This window comes from Cavia porcellus, unplaced genomic scaffold (assembly GCF_034190915.1).
Source record: "Cavia porcellus strain 051 isolate PalLab524CR breed Dunkin Hartley unplaced genomic scaffold, mCavPor4.1 scaffold_6, whole genome shotgun sequence".
In the NCBI taxonomy this organism is placed as follows: domain Eukaryota; kingdom Metazoa; phylum Chordata; class Mammalia; order Rodentia; family Caviidae; genus Cavia; species Cavia porcellus.
In genome coordinates this window covers 6,193,599-6,211,403 of record NW_026947489.1, presented here as the reverse complement: position 1 = coordinate 6,211,403, position 17,805 = coordinate 6,193,599, and the positions used below count along the sequence as shown (strand labels likewise).

General features: G+C 47.3%; 1 protein-coding gene across 9 annotated transcripts in view; it reads left to right on the top strand.

Moving 5' to 3' along the window:
- LOC100720640 (neuronal acetylcholine receptor subunit alpha-7) overlaps window positions 1-17,805 on the top strand; it is a 231,025-nt gene that overhangs the window by 205,743 nt on the left and 7,477 nt on the right. For all 9 annotated transcript variants that reach the window (XM_063249847.1, XM_063249848.1, XM_063249852.1 and 6 more), the window contains 4 exons: window positions 12,369-12,448; window positions 15,282-15,449; window positions 16,648-16,842; window positions 17,679-17,765. In XM_063249847.1, coding sequence (XP_063105917.1) covers window positions 12,369-12,448; window positions 15,282-15,449; window positions 16,648-16,842; window positions 17,679-17,765 — 530 coding nt within the window. The remainder of the gene's footprint in view (window positions 1-12,368; window positions 12,449-15,281; window positions 15,450-16,647; window positions 16,843-17,678; window positions 17,766-17,805) is intronic.

Sequence of the window (17,805 nt, the reverse complement as noted above, 5' to 3'; positions counted from 1 at the left end):
ATGTGTTCAGAGAAGGAGTGGGATTGGAAGGTGTTTGGGTGATTGGGATGCTGTGCATGTCAGTAGATTGAGGCATTGATGAGCTCATAGCTGAAGGTGCTTTTAAGGGCCTGGGTGGAAGAGGTGGTTCACTGAAGCATGACTTGGAAAGTTGTATTCTTGCTCACAGCTCCTCCCTTTCTCTTTCCCTGCATGTCCTATGTTGAGCAGCTTTCTTTCGTCTTTTCCTTCTACCATACCATTTCTACTGTGGAGCCAGCTAACCATGGGCTGAGATCTCTGAAACTAATAGCCAAAATAGTGCTTTTCTTTCTTACTTTTCAGACGTTAGAAACTTTGTCTCAGTGATGAGACAAAGTGACTAATACAGAAAATTGGTAAGTGACTAGTACAGAAAATTGGTACCAGGAGTGGGGTACCAGGAGTGGAGTTGGTGTAATTGTACCCTACCATGTGGCTTTGGAACTGATTTTGAGATAGTTTTGAGAATGTTCAAAGACACAGGCTAGAGAGACCTTCTAATTTTGTAAGCAGTACTTGATGGGCAGTATTATCCAGAGCTTATAATGCTAGAATGATAAAAATGTGGACACTAGTGACTGGCCTCATAAGGTTTTAGTTGGGAAAGGTGGCTGTACTGGAAACTGGACTAGAGGCTGTGCTTTGTTTATTGTGGCAGTGAATTTGTCTACATTTTGTACAAGCCCTAAGACATTGAGTGAGATTAAATTTAGAGTGGTGCCCTAATGAATCTGGTAGAGGACATTTCAAGGTAACCCAACATTCAGGTGGGAGCATAGGTACCACTGGCTGCTTTTAGGCAGATCTACAGTGAGAAGAACAAAAGCACAGTTGATACAAAAACTTTGGAGCTTGACCTAAAAAGAAGCATTCTTGGGGTCAGGTAGCATGTGATTGCTGAAAGGATTAACACCACTGAAACGAAGTCAAGTACTTTGTATTACATCAGAAAGAATGTGGTTTTTAGGGTGTCTCAGAAAATGGCTGGGCTCTCCTATGGAAGGCTCAAGTATATAAAAGGGTAAATTCCTTTGAAAGACTTGCCCTTGAGAAAACATTTCCAGCTCATTTAGCAACACTTAGGCCAGTAGGTCTCTGAGTTCAAACATCCAGCCACTAAGAGGCCACTACAGCTAAGGTGCAAAGGGGCTTGGTAAATGTTTGAGCAGATGACAGAACTTGGTATCAGCTCTGTGGTACTGTTTTTCAAGCATGCATAATATGAGTTATAAGGTCATGGAGGCTTCCACCCACATTTCAGCAGAAGACACAGAAGGCCTGGCAAAATTTTGTGACAAGCTACAGTCCTTGCCAGGTGCCCCTTGAGAGGGTGATTCTTGAAACTATGAAAGTGAAACTAACTCTGCAGTGAACACCCAGGAAGCTGAAGATGCCAGGTACATGAGGTGTGCCAAGAAAAGCCTCAGACAGCAAGCAGAACTAACCCAAGAGAGAAGGCAAGTGGTTTAAAGCCTTTCTGGCCATAAGAGTGGGGAAACCAAAGCCCTTTGGAGCTCACATCTTAGCAACAGTTGCCCTGGATGGGCTTGGAGCCACAGGGTTTAATGTTTGCCATGTTGGAATTTCATTCTTGCAGTTCCTCTCTGTTCCACTATCACTCCTTTTCGAAATGAGCATATGTATGCTGTTGTGTGTTGGCAGTATTTAACTTTGTTTTTGATTTTTACAGATACAGCTAAGAGTTTTTCTTGAGTCTCAGAGGAGACTTTGAACTTGGACTTCTTGATCAGCTGGAACTATTAAGGCTTTAGTGTCTCTTGGTGATGGACTAAATTTAGTTTGCATAATGAGATGGATATGAGCCTTTGGGGGTTTGGGGGAAAATGTTATAGTGTGGATCTAAAATATGCCCCAGAAGTCTCACGTGTTCAGAAGTGAGGCTCTTGGAAGGAAATTAGAGCATGGGAGTGTTAGACTCTTCAGAGGGTTGGAATCCACTGACGAGTGCATAGCTGACTGTGCTGTTAGGAGGCAGGGTCTGGTTGGAAGAGATGGGTCTCCAGCGTGTGACATGGAAGGGTGTATCCCGTCCCTGGCTCCTCATTTCCTGTCTGCTTCATGGCTCTGGTAGGTTGAGCAGCCCTTCTCTGCCATGCCTTTCCATCATGCCCTTCCACTATGCTGTTTCTGCCTGGGACCCATCAACCGTGGATTGCAACCTCTAAAGCTCTGAACCAAAGTGTATCTTTCCTTCTTGGTGAATTTCAAGGATTTTTGCTCCAGTAATGGGAAAATGACTAATACAAAGGTCTATTTTATCTAATAATCATGTAGTTACTCTTGCTTTCTTTTGAATAATATTTTTCAGGGAGTATCGATTCTCCTTTTTTTCTCTTCCTGTGGGTTTCTTGAATGTAATTTTTACTATAATTCTTTTTGTCTATAGTATTTTTGAGTGTTTCTCTTGTTTTAAGTTTCCTGTATTATATTTTACAGTTAAAACTTAATATGGTCTGCTATTATCCACATTTGTTACTTGTTCAATCTAGCATTTTTTTCTTTTTTCTTTCTTATTTTCTCCTCCAAGAATTTCCTTAAGACATCTTCTTCTCAAGTAATTTTCTGATGACAGGTTCTGTTGGTTTCCGTTCATCTTAAAATGTCTTGACATTTCTTCATTATTCCTGAAGGATATTTTCACTGAATATAGAATTCTAGCTTGACAGTTACTTGCTCTTAGCACTTAATAAATGTTTGCTTCCTCCTAGTCTCTCTGGTTTCTGAGGAAAACCTTATTGTCATTGGAAATTTGTTTTGTTTAAATTTTCCCCCTTTAGGGATTATTTCTCTCTTGTTGCTTTGAAGATTTTTCTCCTTCCTTACGTTTTCAGATTTTGATTAGGATGAGTGTTGGCAGGAATTTCTTTGGGTTTATGTCGGCTGGATTTTGCTCAGCTTCTTAACATTGGAGTTTTGTATCTCTTGCTAAATTTAGAAAAGTTTTAGCCATTGTTTGTTCAAATAATTTTCAGTCTCATCATCTTTCCTTGATTTTTTTCTGAGACTCTCAGTTAGGCCGAACCGTTACGTCTTTATGATTACAGAGGCGCTCAAGGATCTGTTCCCAGTTTTAAAAACATTCTGTATCTCACCTTTGTTGTTCAGATGGAATAATTTCTAGTTTGTCTTCAACTTCCTGGTTCTTTCCTTTGCTCTCTCCACTCTGGTATGGAGCTCTGCCTGTGTTTCATCCCAGTTTTTACATTTTTTTGGTTCTAAATTCTCCACCTGGGTTTTATTTCTGTCTGCTGTTTGTTTACCGAGAACGCCCGCTGTCTTCTTTGTTTCAAGTGTGCCCCTCACTGCTTGTTGAGGCAAGACTGTGAGGGTGGTTTTAAAAGTCAGGTCAGAATCCAGGATGCGTCAGAACATTCCAGAATCCAGGATGCGTCAGAACATTCCAGAATCCAGGATGCATCAGAACATTCCAGAATCCAGGATGCATCAGAACATTCCAGAATCCAGGATGCATCGCCTGACTTTTGTCATCTGCTCATTTTTATTATTAAAGACAAAATGTTTATTTTCCTGGATTTTGGCATAAGATGTGACTTTTTATTTATATCAGGGACATTTGGAGCATTGCTTTCTGAAACACTGAACCTTGTGCCAGTCTTTATTAACCTGGCCTCCTCTGATGCTGCATTAGCAGGGGAAGGAGATGCTCCTCTTGGTGTCAGGTGGAGGTAGTGGTCTGGCTGCTCCTTCCACTTCCCATTGACATCTGGAAGAGAGAGAATGCTCGTTCCTGCTGGGCGGGAGTGGAAATCCAGGCTCCTTAGGTGTCCTGTAGTGACAGAATGGTGTCAGGAGTAAGCTACACATCCCTGCTTGGCCTTTTGTGAAGTCACCTCATCCTTGCCTGGTGTCCTTACAAGTCAGGGCCTCTCTGGGTCTCTGCTGATCACCTCCAGCTCTTGCTGGTGAGGTTATCGACAGACCTGTTCTTCCCTCTGTGTTTAGCTGTGCAGGGCTAGTGTCAAACCATATTTGTCTGTCAGCCTGCCCCTTTCCTGGTCTTTGGACTAGAAAGGCTTTACTAAGAATCATTTTCCTCTGTGCCTTTTGGTGTTTCTGGGGTGCAGCCTTCTTCAGAGCCGGTTTGGAATATGTGGGTTAAATAGGAAAGTCGGGGACTTCAGTACCACATCCTTCCTCCCTTCATGAGGGCACTGTCACTTCTGGTGGCTTCCCTGTGCTGTTCACAGGCTCCATGTATTTATTTATGTGTCATGTTTGGAGCTCTTTGTCCGACTTAGACTATCACTGTATCAGCTTGGGTCTTCCATAATACCGTAAGTGTAGACTGGGTGGCTTCACACAACAAATTATTTTTTCTGAGTTCTGGAGTCCAAGGCCAATTCCTGGAAGTCAGAGATCAAGGTCTTGGCTTTTTTGGTTCCCTGGTGAGAGCTCTCGTGTTTCTCTTGTTTGCAGGCTGCTTCCATCTCACCTGCTCATCAGGAGAGGGAGGAGAGAAGGGACGGAGGGAGGGAGAGGAACAGGGAGAGAGAGAATGCTCCCGTTACACATCTACCCACCAAGGAGGCGGGAGCTTAGAAGGAGCCAGGGTGTCCTCTTCCCTTCTCGTAGAGCCAGCAGTCCCAGAGACAGGTCCTCACTCTTCTTCCCCACGGAGCCGTTATCAGCTCCTTGCTATTTTAGCCTTAGCATCTTCCTTCCTTTGTTTTCTGTCTTTTATACTGTCTTAGCAACACGTGAGCTTTTTTTTCTGGAAGGATATATTTAGGTTTTTTTAACTTTATATTTATTCAGGTTAATATTGGTCAATTTCCTTAATCAAAAAAGAAATTGACCCCTTGAAAAGCATCAGTCCAGTCAGAAGCTACTACAGACCTTGGGCATGGACTGCGGGCCCCCAGGCACGTAAGTGGCCTAAGCGCTAAGTCCTTGTTATCACTGGAGATCCACTTCTTTGGACTAGAAAGGCGTGCACACTTCTTTAAAAATTGTCTCTCTGTTTTCTAGGGACCTTTGACTTGTATAGATGAATTCTCACATGTAACCAACAGTCTGTTTGTACCTGGGAGCATCAGCGTTGAACATTTTCTGTTTCACTAAGGAAGGGCTGGCTTTTTGTTCTTCTTTTACCCATAAATTGAGAGGCAGTAGCACAGCAGGTCGCATGGCATAGGAATGGAAGTTAAGCTTATTTCACGAACTCCTTCCATCACAGGCTGTCTGTGTAATCCTTGGTACTCAGAGGCATGCCACGGCCCCAGCAGGCTCACAGGGAACTTTCTAGATGTCTCTTCCACACAGGGTCCTGGGAAGTTCACTGAACCATCTAGGTTACAAACTCTGTACCAAGGCAGAGCGTGCAAACCTGCCCTGTCCTGTGTGAGGTACTTGAGATGGGGCTGAGAAGGCTGAGACCTTCAAAGGTACACACTCGACAAGAAGTTTTGGAATTGGGATAATAATAATCCTGTATCATTCTTAATGTTTGCTTGCTTTTTTTTTTTTTTTGTTTTCTTTTAATCTCTGTAAAATAAAAAATCTGCTCTGTATCACAGGCAGTTGTAAATGAAGCTTGATTGTTTTAGGGTGTTCTAGAGGAAGGCTCACTGGCTCTGGGATGAATTCATAGCAGAGGTACGACGTACCTGTTGGTGCACCCAGAGGTTTGATTTTAGCCAGTATCACCTGGGTTTGATGATCACTAAACCAGCCAGTGTTATTCCAGAAGTTTGGGCATAGCCAGAATTACCTAGGAAAGCCCAGCTCCCTACCTGGCCGATGGCAAGTGGTCAGGAATGTATGGCTCTGATGCAGCCTGCTGGAAAAGAGCCCCAGGCACCTGGACAGAAGTCCTTTCAGCCAGACACATAGGAACAGCTTGTTAAATCCAGTGTGTCTGGCCAGTACGCTTCACATGCTCTGCACAAGCTATGGTGATGGAGAAACGGCCTTTGAGCTATGGCAGATGGTTCGTGCTATGCTAGGCGCCCAGGGGAGGGTGCTGTGCAGCTCTGAGAGGGGAACCAGAGCTCTGCTCACTTCTCTCCCCCAGCCCACCTCTGCCACGAGTCTCGGTGTCTCCACGGCCTCCTGGTGTTTTACAGAACTAAAATTACACAGAATGACTTTATCAAGAATTAAATAGTATAAAAAGGGGGCTCGACTTTTTAAAAATCCTGTTGAAGATTATGTGCACATTACAGTTTCAAAACACGTGAAGAATCAGCTCACTGTCAGCTGTCATCCGTGAGCACAGGTCTGAAGGCTGAAGTCTTCTTACCAGGAGAGATGGCACTCTATATTGGTTGCCTCTAAAGACCATAGAGATGTCAGGTTTAAGTCAGAAAAATAAGAATGACCAAGCTATCTATCTGTCTATCTATATATATACAAATTTATGTATGATTTTTTATGTTACACATAATTTAATGTAGTATATAATTGTATATATTTATATATTGTTAGCAAGCTAAAGAAAGAAAGGAAAGCACATAACATCAAAGTAGGAGGAAACCCAAAGCACAACAGAATAAAAGTAAATGATTAGCTACCCAGTTAAAAGGGAGCATTTCCAAATATATGTATATACAGGGATGGATGCGTGTGTATGGTGTAACTGTAGCCTTTTTCGCTAAACCATCCATGCATAAGAGGTAAAAACAAAAACGGAGAGGTATGCCACTAGAATTTAAATATCTGAGGGACAAAAATCTCCAAATGTGAATGTAAACATCTTTATTATATGTGTAATATGTGTGTAATTTTCATGCACACACATATGCAGGGTGGAATATATACCCTTAAATGTTTGCATGCACTATGACTTCAGAAGGAAATTTTGTGGGTTGATTATCACTCTCAAGAAAGAAATGACATTTAGAACTCCCCAAAAAGAAAGAAGTAAAGATAAAACTAGACATTTATTAAAGAAGAAAAATATAATGCAAATCAGTACAGGATAAATTGGGTTTCAAAAAAACACAACTGAAAGGAGCATACCGTGGGCAATAATTAGCAAAACGTAAAGAAGAGGCAGGGAAGTGTTCACTTTATATAAATGCAGCTGTAACTGTAGACAAGCACTTCACAGAGAATATTATGGGTAAATCTGTGCTGATAAATCTGCGGGGTTAGAAATATTTAATATGTTCCATAAAAAAATAGAAATACAGACAAACGCAAATACAAACAGATAGACAATCTGAAACTGATTTTCTTTCAGAGCAGTCCTAGGTCCACAGTGTAACCGAGTGCGAAGTGCAGGCCTCTCTGTCCCTCTCTGTGTCCTCACCGTCAAGGCCACCCCGAAACTGTTCTCTTGTTACAGCCGCTGAACCTGGGCTCGCAGGTCGGTACCCGGAGTTCCTCACTCAGGGTTCGCTTCTGGAGTTGCACCTTCCACGCAGCTGTTTCCTGTTCTTGTTGTTTTGTTTGCCCTCATAACCGAGCTACATCCCAGTCCTTTAGTTTATTTTCACTTCACTTTTGTTTTATTTTGAGGCAGGGTTGCACTAAGTTGCCTAGCTGGGCTCAAACTTGCAATCCTCCTGCCCCCGCCTCCCACTATGGAGTTTACATGCCTGTGCCCCACGCCTGGCTTACTCTCTACATTGGACAGGTACATGTGTCTGCCGCGATGGTATTCTACACAGAACATCCTCAAAGCTGTGCTTGACCAAGCCACCCTCCTGCCACCTGCCCCCGACAACCACGTGCCTTTCTACTATCTCCATGATTCTGTCTGTTCCCAAATATCATAAATATTGTATATATTTAAGGTACAAATGTAATGTTGTGGGACATGTATGATAACGAAACATTTTCCTATAATAAAGTTAACACATCATCATCTAGCCTAGAGGGCAGTGGCTAACATACACTCCAGGGGGATCCCCAGTGCAGCACAGCTCTGACCAACCCTCATGCTGTATTAGGTCTCTAGACTTGCCCTCAGCCTTACACATCCATGGGCCCTTCCACTCACCCACCCTGCCCCTGGCCCCCCAGTTTTATTCCCTTCCTTGAGTGGGTTCTCCGGACACCTCCCAGCAGTGTCCCAAACACAAGCCCCGGCTGCAGTGTGCAGAAATGACCAGGAAAATTCAGTTCTGCTCAGGACCACGGAGCCAGTCATGGACTGTAACAAGCTGCACAGCTGGTTTCCGACCCTTCATGTTTTGGAATAAACTTTAGAAATCAATCAGAATACCTATGGCAGGGTACACAGGTGCACAGGTACCGGGACGGGACAGTTCCTCTCCTCTTAGCAGACCGGTTCCCTCTGCCGTGGGGCCCAGCTCGCCTCAGCAGTGTCTGGACAGTGTACCTTAGGTCCGCTGCCTCCTGAGATAGCCGGGCTTTCAGCTCTGCCTCTCTTCTGCTTTCGGTAGGCAGCATTTCTTCTGTTCTGTTCTTCCCTCTCTGTCTTTTAAGGATATGAAGAATTCGATGTGAATGGGACAGTGTCCCAGAGATTGTCGGGCTCACCCGGGCTCACATGTAATCTCCTTTTGCAGCGGCACGGTGAACCTGGATTTTAAAAATGCCGTGCTTGTCCCTGATGCGGTCTCACTGTGGTGGGCCTTTGTCCTGGTGGGGGTCAGTCTTGCTGAGGTCCTTGAGGGCTTGGATGCCCACTTCTCTCTCTCTCAGGCTGACTCTCTCTGTGAGTAGCACAGCCTCTTCCTCCTTCCTTCCTAACATTGAGCCTCCTGGGCTCAGCGGTGCGGATGGGTGCTGTGGAGTGAGCCGTGCTGAGGCTGAAGCAGGAGGCTCCATTTAGGGGCAGCAGCTCCTCCCAGGTGCAAGCCCAGTCACTGTGTGAGCCCCAGGGGATGTGGAGCGGAGAGTTCTGGGTGCCCCTGGTGGGTTCTCCCTTGTGCCTGACATCGTGTCTCGTGGTCCCACAGGGCCTAACCTCCACACAGCCCCGCTGTGCTCCGTCCGCTTCCCACCCCAAACCCCTTTCCAGCCTCACTACTTGGAGCAACATCGGACTCACCCAGGAGTACCTGAAACCAGAACTTCCCGCAGCCTCCCCCGGGATACTTGGCTGCCAGGTGTCCCTTGCCAGGGATGTGCCCACTCCACCTCACACCCACAGGGGCACTCCTCCTGCCCTCCCCAGCGACACAGAGCTGAGTCCTGAATACTGAATTTCCCAGTCCTCCCCCAGTGCTAGGGTGAGGCTCAGGCCTTTTTCACACCAAGCACAAGCTCATGTCCTCACTGGCTGGCGGGAAGGCGGCTCCTGGTGGGACCAAGGGGCTAGCTTGGGTCTGGTGTCCTCATGTACTGTGCCAAGGCGTTGTGCCTTCCAGCAGCCAAGGGGAAAAGCGTAGATCTGGCCATTTCTGGGTTGCTTAACATGGAAATTTTCAGCACCAAGGCAGAGAGAGGAGCGAAATGAATCCCTGTGGCCCCACCTCCCCTTCCAGGACCAGTACTGCCAGCTGCATGGTGGCAGGAGGCGTGGTGGTGTGGATTCTGTCCCTGCTGGGCTCTCACATGGGTCAGGCTGTCCATGCAGTAAACTGTGCTGCCCTCACCAAGGAGGGACTTGAGTGTCTACTGCCCCTCTTGTTTCCGAGGGACTTCTTGTCCTGTCATGCAGAATTGTTTTTAAGCTCAGTGTTTCGCATCATGTACACAAGGAGAGCTATTACCCAAATCCACTTTTGTATGATTCATTGATAAAACCAACTTGCTGATGGGCAGGAGCTATTAAACTTCGGTCCTGAATGCTGAGATAGGAGTTTTGCTAATAGCTGCAGTGCTCCCGCCCTCCGCCATATCTTGGGGTTCTGTGTGGATGAGTGGTGTAGTGTTGCTCCTGGCAACAGTCTTCAGTCAGTCCTGTGTCTAGCCTGTTCCTCTTGTGATCTGGAGAGTCTCTTCAATTAAAAGGATCTAAGTGCTTAGAGAAAAAGCTTGCAGAAACTCTTCTCCCCCCAGAGTTGAAACAAAAACTGAAATCTTATGGGGCGAATCATTTACAGGAGATTCAAATGCAAATGTATTCACAGCAAGGGAAATTTAAATTTGACTTTGACCCAAAAGAAGCAAAACAGGTCACATCATTTAATATGCTGGTAGATTCTAAAGAGTTCAAGTTTTGTGTGCAGTCATTTGCTTGCGTATACATTGACTTTTATTTCTATTTTCAAATACAAAGAAGATACTATATCAGAATCAAAGGTTTGCAGAAATCCTATCTCAGGATTCAAGAGGCCCTAATTTGAAAGTCATGGCACTGTCGTGGGTGAGGCTGTGAGAGCTCTCTTCTCCGCTCTCCTGTGCTGTCACCTGAAAGATGGGGTCCTGCAGAGGATCCTCACATCCTGACCCCTCCTCTGCTGGGGCTTCCCTCTGAGCCTTTGCATGGCAGAGCGTGGGCGTGTTCCTGTGGCCTCTGCACCCTGTGCAATCCTGTAGTGATGACTTAGCCCCCCTGTCTCCCTACAGACTTCGTCAGTTTTGTTTCCTATTGAAATTAGATCGTACCTGCCGTGTACACTTTTCCTCTTGAGTTTCTGGTGGTTATTTTTCCTGATTACATTTTTACAAATGTGTCTTGTATTGACAGTTTTTTTCAGTCTGTTATTCTCTCTCTCTGTATCTCCATCCTCCCCCAGGGACCCCAGATGAGCCCCTCCCTGCCTCCCTTCCCCCCTTTCTCCTCCTCTCCCTTCCCTGTCCTTCCTTCCTTCCCTTTTCCCTCCCTCTGTCCCTCCTGCTCTTAGGGACCCACCTTTTCAGCCCACTGCTCCCTGGGCAATCACTGCTCCCCATCTCTGGGATGAGTCTGAAAGTTTGCTTCTGTCGCAGTTTTCATCCTCTTTTTTCAGAAGCTGATCAGGTGCTTGTCCGTGAGAGCCACGCTCTTGAGGCCTTAACGCTCTTCTCTGCCTTTGTGCTGGGATAGTTTTCTGGTTTAGGAAACTTGGTCCCGTGATTGTTTTTTTGCTCTCCCCCTCCCTCGCGCCCTGTTGTCTCCTGACTGAGCTCTGTTGGTGGCCTGAGCTCTCCTGGCCTGTCATTTGTGATGTGTGTCATTTGTGTCCTACTGGTTGCCTGCCTCTGTGGTTTTTACAGACTCCCACCATTTACACAAAATTATTTCATCAATCATGGTTTTAATTCACCTGTTGCTCTCTCTTTTACAATTATAATACCCCCTTGTATTAGGGGCAGGACGTTACTTTTTAAAGAAGTGATTTTTTTCATTGTTTTCTTGAACAATTGGTATTTGCATCTTTTAAAAGTGTCTTTGATTGTGTGTCCCACGGCAAAAGCCAACCAGAAGTATCTTGTACTTCGGGCTTTCCACTGAGAGGACCTTGGGTGAAGGCAGAGGTGACTGCACATGGTCCTACCTGAGCTTCATAAAGAAGGTTTGTTTTCATGTAGCTGTATGTTAAGGGCACCTGGAATTTGTTTTAATTTAGTGTAGACAAACATACAGACACACAAATTACTGTCAGGGAAGAAGCTTTTATTTCCTAAAAGAGACCCAGGATGCTGTGCAGGGGCGAAGGGGAAGCCTTGCCCTGGTTCTGATGCAGAGGCGACATGGGGGGACGTGGGCAGCCGTCTTGGTGGCGGTTGTGGGGAAGAAACCAGACAGGCAGGCAGCGAGCAGGCTCCCATGTGCTCGTGAGAGTGGCTTCAGCAGCCTGTTCCTGGGGACACTGGGGCAGTGGATGGTGGCTCTGGGGGCTGGAGTCCCAGAGCGTGTGTTGGGGCAGGGCTGTAGACTGACCGATTTGCAGTGAAGGAGCTGGTGACTCCTCAGGAACTAATCCCCGGAGTGAGGAGCTGTCTCTTTAGGTTCACCAGGCTTCAAAGCATCAGGATATAGACACTAAAGGCATGGTTAACACGAGCTGTTAATTTTAATTATCTTTTCTTTCTGGTGCGCGTCTGTGTGGCTTTATCTGAGTTGCAGTGCCTGGCTGCAGGAGGTTTGAGCTTGGGCAGAAGAAGGGTTCAGGATGTGTGAAACTTGCAGTTAACTCGCCATCCACGCCCAGCTTCCTGTCATCACCAACGGTGCCCCCTCTGAGTTGGTCCTGATGCTCAGCCCTGCCCTGCCCTGCAGTGTCTGTCCCTGAGCATGTAGGTGGTAACTGCAGTCACATGTTGGGCCTGGTTCAAGATCCTGGGTGCAGAACCCCGGCCTCATGGGGCTCACAGCGTGGCAGTGTGCTCCTGCCCACTCCCAGGTACCTGCAGGAGCCCCTGCAGAGTTGCTGCCATTCTGAGCATGCCCACAGCAGATTCGAGTGCCAGGGAAATCCACAGCCTTACAGCCCTGGCTCACAGAACCCTTCTCCTGTTTGTAGCGCTGATGAGCGGTTTGACGCCACCTTCCACACCAACGTCCTGGTGAATTCTTCTGGGCATTGCCAGTACCTCCCTCCAGGTAAGACGGGCTCCCTGTGTCTCCTTCCAGTTAGAAACTTCAGGGAGGATGAGAAGGAGTCCCTGAGGGTGGGCTGCGCTGTGCTGTGTACACCTCAGGGCGCTCTCCTGGGCGCCTTCCTGTGTGTCCTCGTCTGTCATGGAGTCGTGACTCAGACCGTGTTTGTCAATGCGTTCCTGTGTTGTTTGTCTTGTAAAGTCAATCTACAATTAAAGCGAGTGTCTCATGGCTAATTTATAATTCTTTCAGCTCACAAGCCAGACAGGCTTCCCATCTCCACAAGCCTGAGGACCAGACCTTTTCTTCTCCACAGGATGCCACCACTTACCTCGAACCTGACTCCGGGTGCTGGGGGGAGATGGCGAGAGGCCTGGGTCTTCTGTTCATGTGTTCCAGAGCAGTCATAGTCAGGTGCCGACTGCACTGACGTCAAAGGGAGCTTGTCAGGGCTGGTCCTCTGTTTACCAGCCTCCTGATGGGAAGCCGCTCCTGGGATGGATGTCCCCTTAGGCCATCATTTCTGAGGGCGCCAGGCTGCTTATGGAGCAGTCCCAGGCTCGTGTTTGTGGCCTTGAGGCTCACTCACGCTGTGTTTTCGCATGTGTATATTAAGTTGGGATTTTTTTTTTTTAATCTTTGAGAACATCTTTTAAACATATTATTTTCAAGATTATGTCTCCCATTACAACTGTCTGGTTTATTTAATTTCCTACTCACGAGAAATCTACAACTATTACCCCACACATACCTCACCACTCTGATACATGCACTAGCACAGTGTCACACAGCAGACACACCAGACATGCCACACATCCTCAACACATGCCACGTCACATACCCACAGACTCACCAAACCCATGCTCACGAGCCCACATGCCGCACAGATTCACACTCACACACCGTGCACACACTCCTTTCCAGAGTCAGCCTCTGGCTCCCTTGTCTCGGAGCACACAGGGTAGCTGGCTTTGCTCTGCGGGTGGTCCTTCACAGCGTGCTCTTCCTGTCAGCAGATGCTAAGTGTCCGCCCTCAGTACCGCTGTGTGCTCACCTGAGAAACAGCACTTTGCAACCGTATGTGGCCCAGGTGATTGAAACTGTCAAGGCTGGATAGTGCCCGGTAATGTCTGCCTAGAAGGACGACAGCTACCTGTCAGGTTTTCCATTTTAGAACGTCTGCTCTCAGGACAGCCCCCCACCCCACCCCAGGTCCCCTGCTCCAGCACTATGTCTGTGGAGACCTGGGCTCTGGAGTGCTTTCCACCACGCCTGTGTTCTTTGCACCAAGCCATTTTAGAAAACGGCCTCCACCGGCCAGCAGGGTAGAGGAACACGTGCTGCAGATGGCTCGAAGGCTGAGCCGTGCTCCAGATCCTCCTGCTTCTGGCACGCAGCACCTGCTCTGGGACTCCATCCCTGTGAGCCGGCCACAGGGCCCTGGGACCTGGTTCAGGACTGGACCAGTGTGCTGTAGCCTGGGACTGTCCCTTACCCTGGCGAGGAAGATACAGAGCTGCCTGGAACTTAGGGTCGCAGAAGTCCAGTTCTGGGATGCTTCTGTGTCCCTGCTAAGTAACGTGACTCCTCCCCTCCACTTCATGTGTTTCTTTTTGGCAGTTTACAGTTTTATTGAAGTAGAATTTACATGTCATACATTTTAAGCACTCGAGGCAATGATTTTCAGTAGATGTACAGAGTTAGGCAAGCATTACTGTACTCCAGTTTTAGAGTGTTTCTGTCCGCTCACCAAGACCCCTTTGCCCTTTGCAGTTAACCCCTGTTGGGCCCACCACCAGCCCCTGCCAGCCACAGATCTGCTTTTGTCTTTTTCTCGGGTCTTCACAAAAAACGGCATCACATGGCTGTGGAGTCTTCTGACTCCCAAATAATGCATGTCTGAGGCTGTCCTAGCGCCTAGTGGGCGGAGAGGGCGTGGAGTGACCTCCAGATTCTACAAACATTGGAAGCAATGTAAATCATATTTAATAACTCTGGAGTGGGCAAACAGTGTATATTTGGCTATGAAATGAGGTCCATGTTTACAAAGCTCCTTGGTCCCTTCCTCCACTCGTTCTGTAATTCAGTAGCAGAAGTTGATACAGCTCCTGCCCTGCCCTCCTCGCACGGGGACACTTCCGTCATTGATGCCATCCGGAGTGGCCCAGGGAAAAGCTCAGACATAAAAGCTGGAATGGGCTTATGTGATCTCCTCCCCAGGACATAATGGGAAGTCTGTTTCCAGCTTACCCAAGCCTGGAGCGTGCTCTTCAGTGGAAAGGCATCCTTGAATCCAGGCACTCTGTGCTCAGGGTAAACCCATCAGGTCTTGTAACTATTCTTGATCTAGAGTCTGAGCAAGTAAAGATGGCCTTCCACCACGTATGTCTGGATAGCCAAATGTTTTCCCAGTTTTTAACCTAAAGAAAAATACCTGCACCACCTCTCCACCCGTCACACAGCTTTCAGTGTTTTAAACACTGCATCCGTTTTATCAACTGCTCTGAGATGTTTCACACTCTTTACAGTTGCCTTGTTATTTGGATGCCCAGGATGCTCAAGCAAGGGGAACTTCACACAAATCCCCAAGAAAAAGTCTTATTCAGCACATCCTGAATCTGCATTTGAGTTTAAAAAGACAGTGAGTCTTCCGTGGAGCTGCTTTTGAAAAGACTTTGCAAAATTACAAATAAAAGTATTTTTTAAATGCAGTTTTTTTCTGGGCAAGTTCGACAGCAGTTCCAGAGGTGGGCTGAGCTGGAAAGACAGCTGTGTATTTGGGGCCATCTCACTCAGCCTCCATTTCAGTCACCAGCGGTGTCTGTCCCCCGCGTAGGCATCTTCAAGAGCACCTGCTACATCGATGTGCGCTGGTTCCCCTTCGACGTGCAGCAGTGCAAGCTGAAGTTTGGGTCCTGGTCTTACGGCGGGTGGTCCTTGGACCTCCAGATGCAGGAGGCGGACATCAGCAGCTACATCCCCAATGGAGAGTGGGACCTTGTGGGTGAGTCCAGACCAGCACCAGACTCGCTTCTGGGATGAGCTTCAGCTGGTGCGAGGTTTTTTCCTACTGTGAGCATTCACTGAACTCGGCAGTGCTTACCATCCTCTGCGCTTTCCTAAAGAGAAACAAAACCAGGTAGGAAATGGGACCCTTTGCCGGGGAAACCGGAAATACAGCAGGGTTACCTTTACATAATAAGCCCGTGTCCACGGAGGCTTCCTGCATGCTTCAAACCCTCACCACCTCTGAAACAGGGTCGGAGAGCAAATTCGGTGGATGGCATGAAGAAAGACAATCACAGACGAAGCTGAAGTAAAGTAAAAATGGCCCAAAACAGACTTGCCAGTTAGGAAACACACTTTAAGATAGTGCTGTCTCCAGGGGCTTTGTGACAAGACGTGGGTAGTTGGTTTAGTACTTAAGTAGGACTGAAGTAAGTCAAGGTTGGAAAGTGGTACAAACCAGGCTGGCCACAAATTTCAGAAGCCATTCTAGTGCCCAGCTCAAGAGAAAGACTGGTGATCCTGGCATTTCTTAAACCTTTCAAGGAATTGTTAGAGTCTGAAATTATTTCTTCTAGCAGATTTCGTTCCCCACATGATATCTGAGTGGCAGTCTGCCTCCTGGCTGCAAGTCTCTAAGGCTCACAAAGGGACTTTACATTTGCTGTCTCTCTCTCTCTCTCTGCCATTCTGCAGTCATTTTGACTCACCAACCTGTATTTCATTATTTCAAGTGGAAAGATGATATAACTATAAGTCACTTACAGTCAGGTGTGCATTCTGAAAACACGGTATCGTTGTGTGAATGCCGTAGGGTGTGTACTTACGAAAACCTAAGCCAGTTAGGCAGTGCCTGGGGGACTTCATTTTATGGTCCTGACACCATGTATTTGTTTCATCTCTGACAGAAGCATTGCTTTGCAGCCCATGACTGTGCTTACCTTTATAATGCTGTGAAGTTGACAAGGTGGTGTTTATAATCGTGTATTTCCAACCTGTCAAAAAGTACCTGACAGGTGTCACTGAGACACCTTTAAACAGTGGCATCACGAGCCTGCAAGGCTTTGTTCAAACATTACTCGGTCTTTTAGAGCTCGGTGAACTCTGGGGCTGTCCTTGTGTGTGGTGTACACACTGAAGCACACGGCGAAGTTGTGTGTGCTGAAAGTGGCTCTTTCCCACCGTCGCCCATGCAGGGATCCCTGGCAAGCGGAGCGAGAAGTTCTACGAGTGCTGCAAAGAGCCGTACCCCGACGTCACGTACACGGTGACCATGCGCCGCAGGACGCTGTACTACGGGCTCAACCTGCTCATCCCTTGTGTGCTCATCTCAGCGCTGGCCCTGCTGGTGTTTTTACTCCCAGCAGACTCCGGGGAGAAGATTTCTCTCGGCAAGTGCCTGGGTCTTTGGCAGGACTTGGAGACCGGAGGCCCTTCCTGAGATTAGCTCTGCAGGTCACTGTCACCCGTGCACCATTAGATCAGGAACCCAGGGCCGGCCTGCCTGGCTCATACACACCGACCTTTCGGCACAGGCAGCTTCAGGGCTCCAGAGGCTGCTGGTTCAGGCTCTGAGCTGCAGGGATGTAACCTGAGAGGGCTGCAGCTCCAGCTGCCCCAAGGGGCCTGTGTGTTTTGACCGCTGCCTCCCTGTTCCTTGGGGACACTTGATGAGCCTTCCTTGTGCACAGGGAGCAGCTTTTAGCTCCTCCTCAACTTGCCGTTGTGTATCACCATGTACAACATAATCCCTTTCCATCGCCCACAGTTGAAAGAAAAGTAGGATTTTGAATAGTAAAATGACTTTATCAGCATCTCAGAGAATTACTGAAAGACATGTTTTTAGTTTGTCATGAAAACCATTCCCAAGCTGGTTCTGTTCTGCACAGGATGTTAACATGCCCCGGGTTGTACAGCTACTAAGTAACTGCCTCAAGTCCTGAAACCAGGTGTTCTGACCACGTGGTTTTTTTCTGTAATAATGCAATAAGGAATTTAAGGGACCAGGTGCTGTGTTAAATCTTCCAAAGCTCTGCTTCCTGTACCTGTGTCCACCAGAGATGCCTTACTAAGTGCAGGAAATGCCTCTGGATCAACGCACAAACCCAAAGAATCAGAAACCTCACATCCCCCAAGTGCCTCCAGAGTTCTCGAGAAGTCCCCATTAGCTGGAAGTTAGGCCTTGTGTTTGTCTTGCCTGAGGGACATGTGTCTGTCTGTGTTCTAGGAATCACAGTCCTCCTGTCCCTCACGGTGTTCATGCTGCTCGTGGCTGAGATCATGCCTGCGACGTCTGACTCAGTACCGCTGATAGGTAAGGCGAGAGTCGGGCTCCTTTCTCAAAGATACAAGGT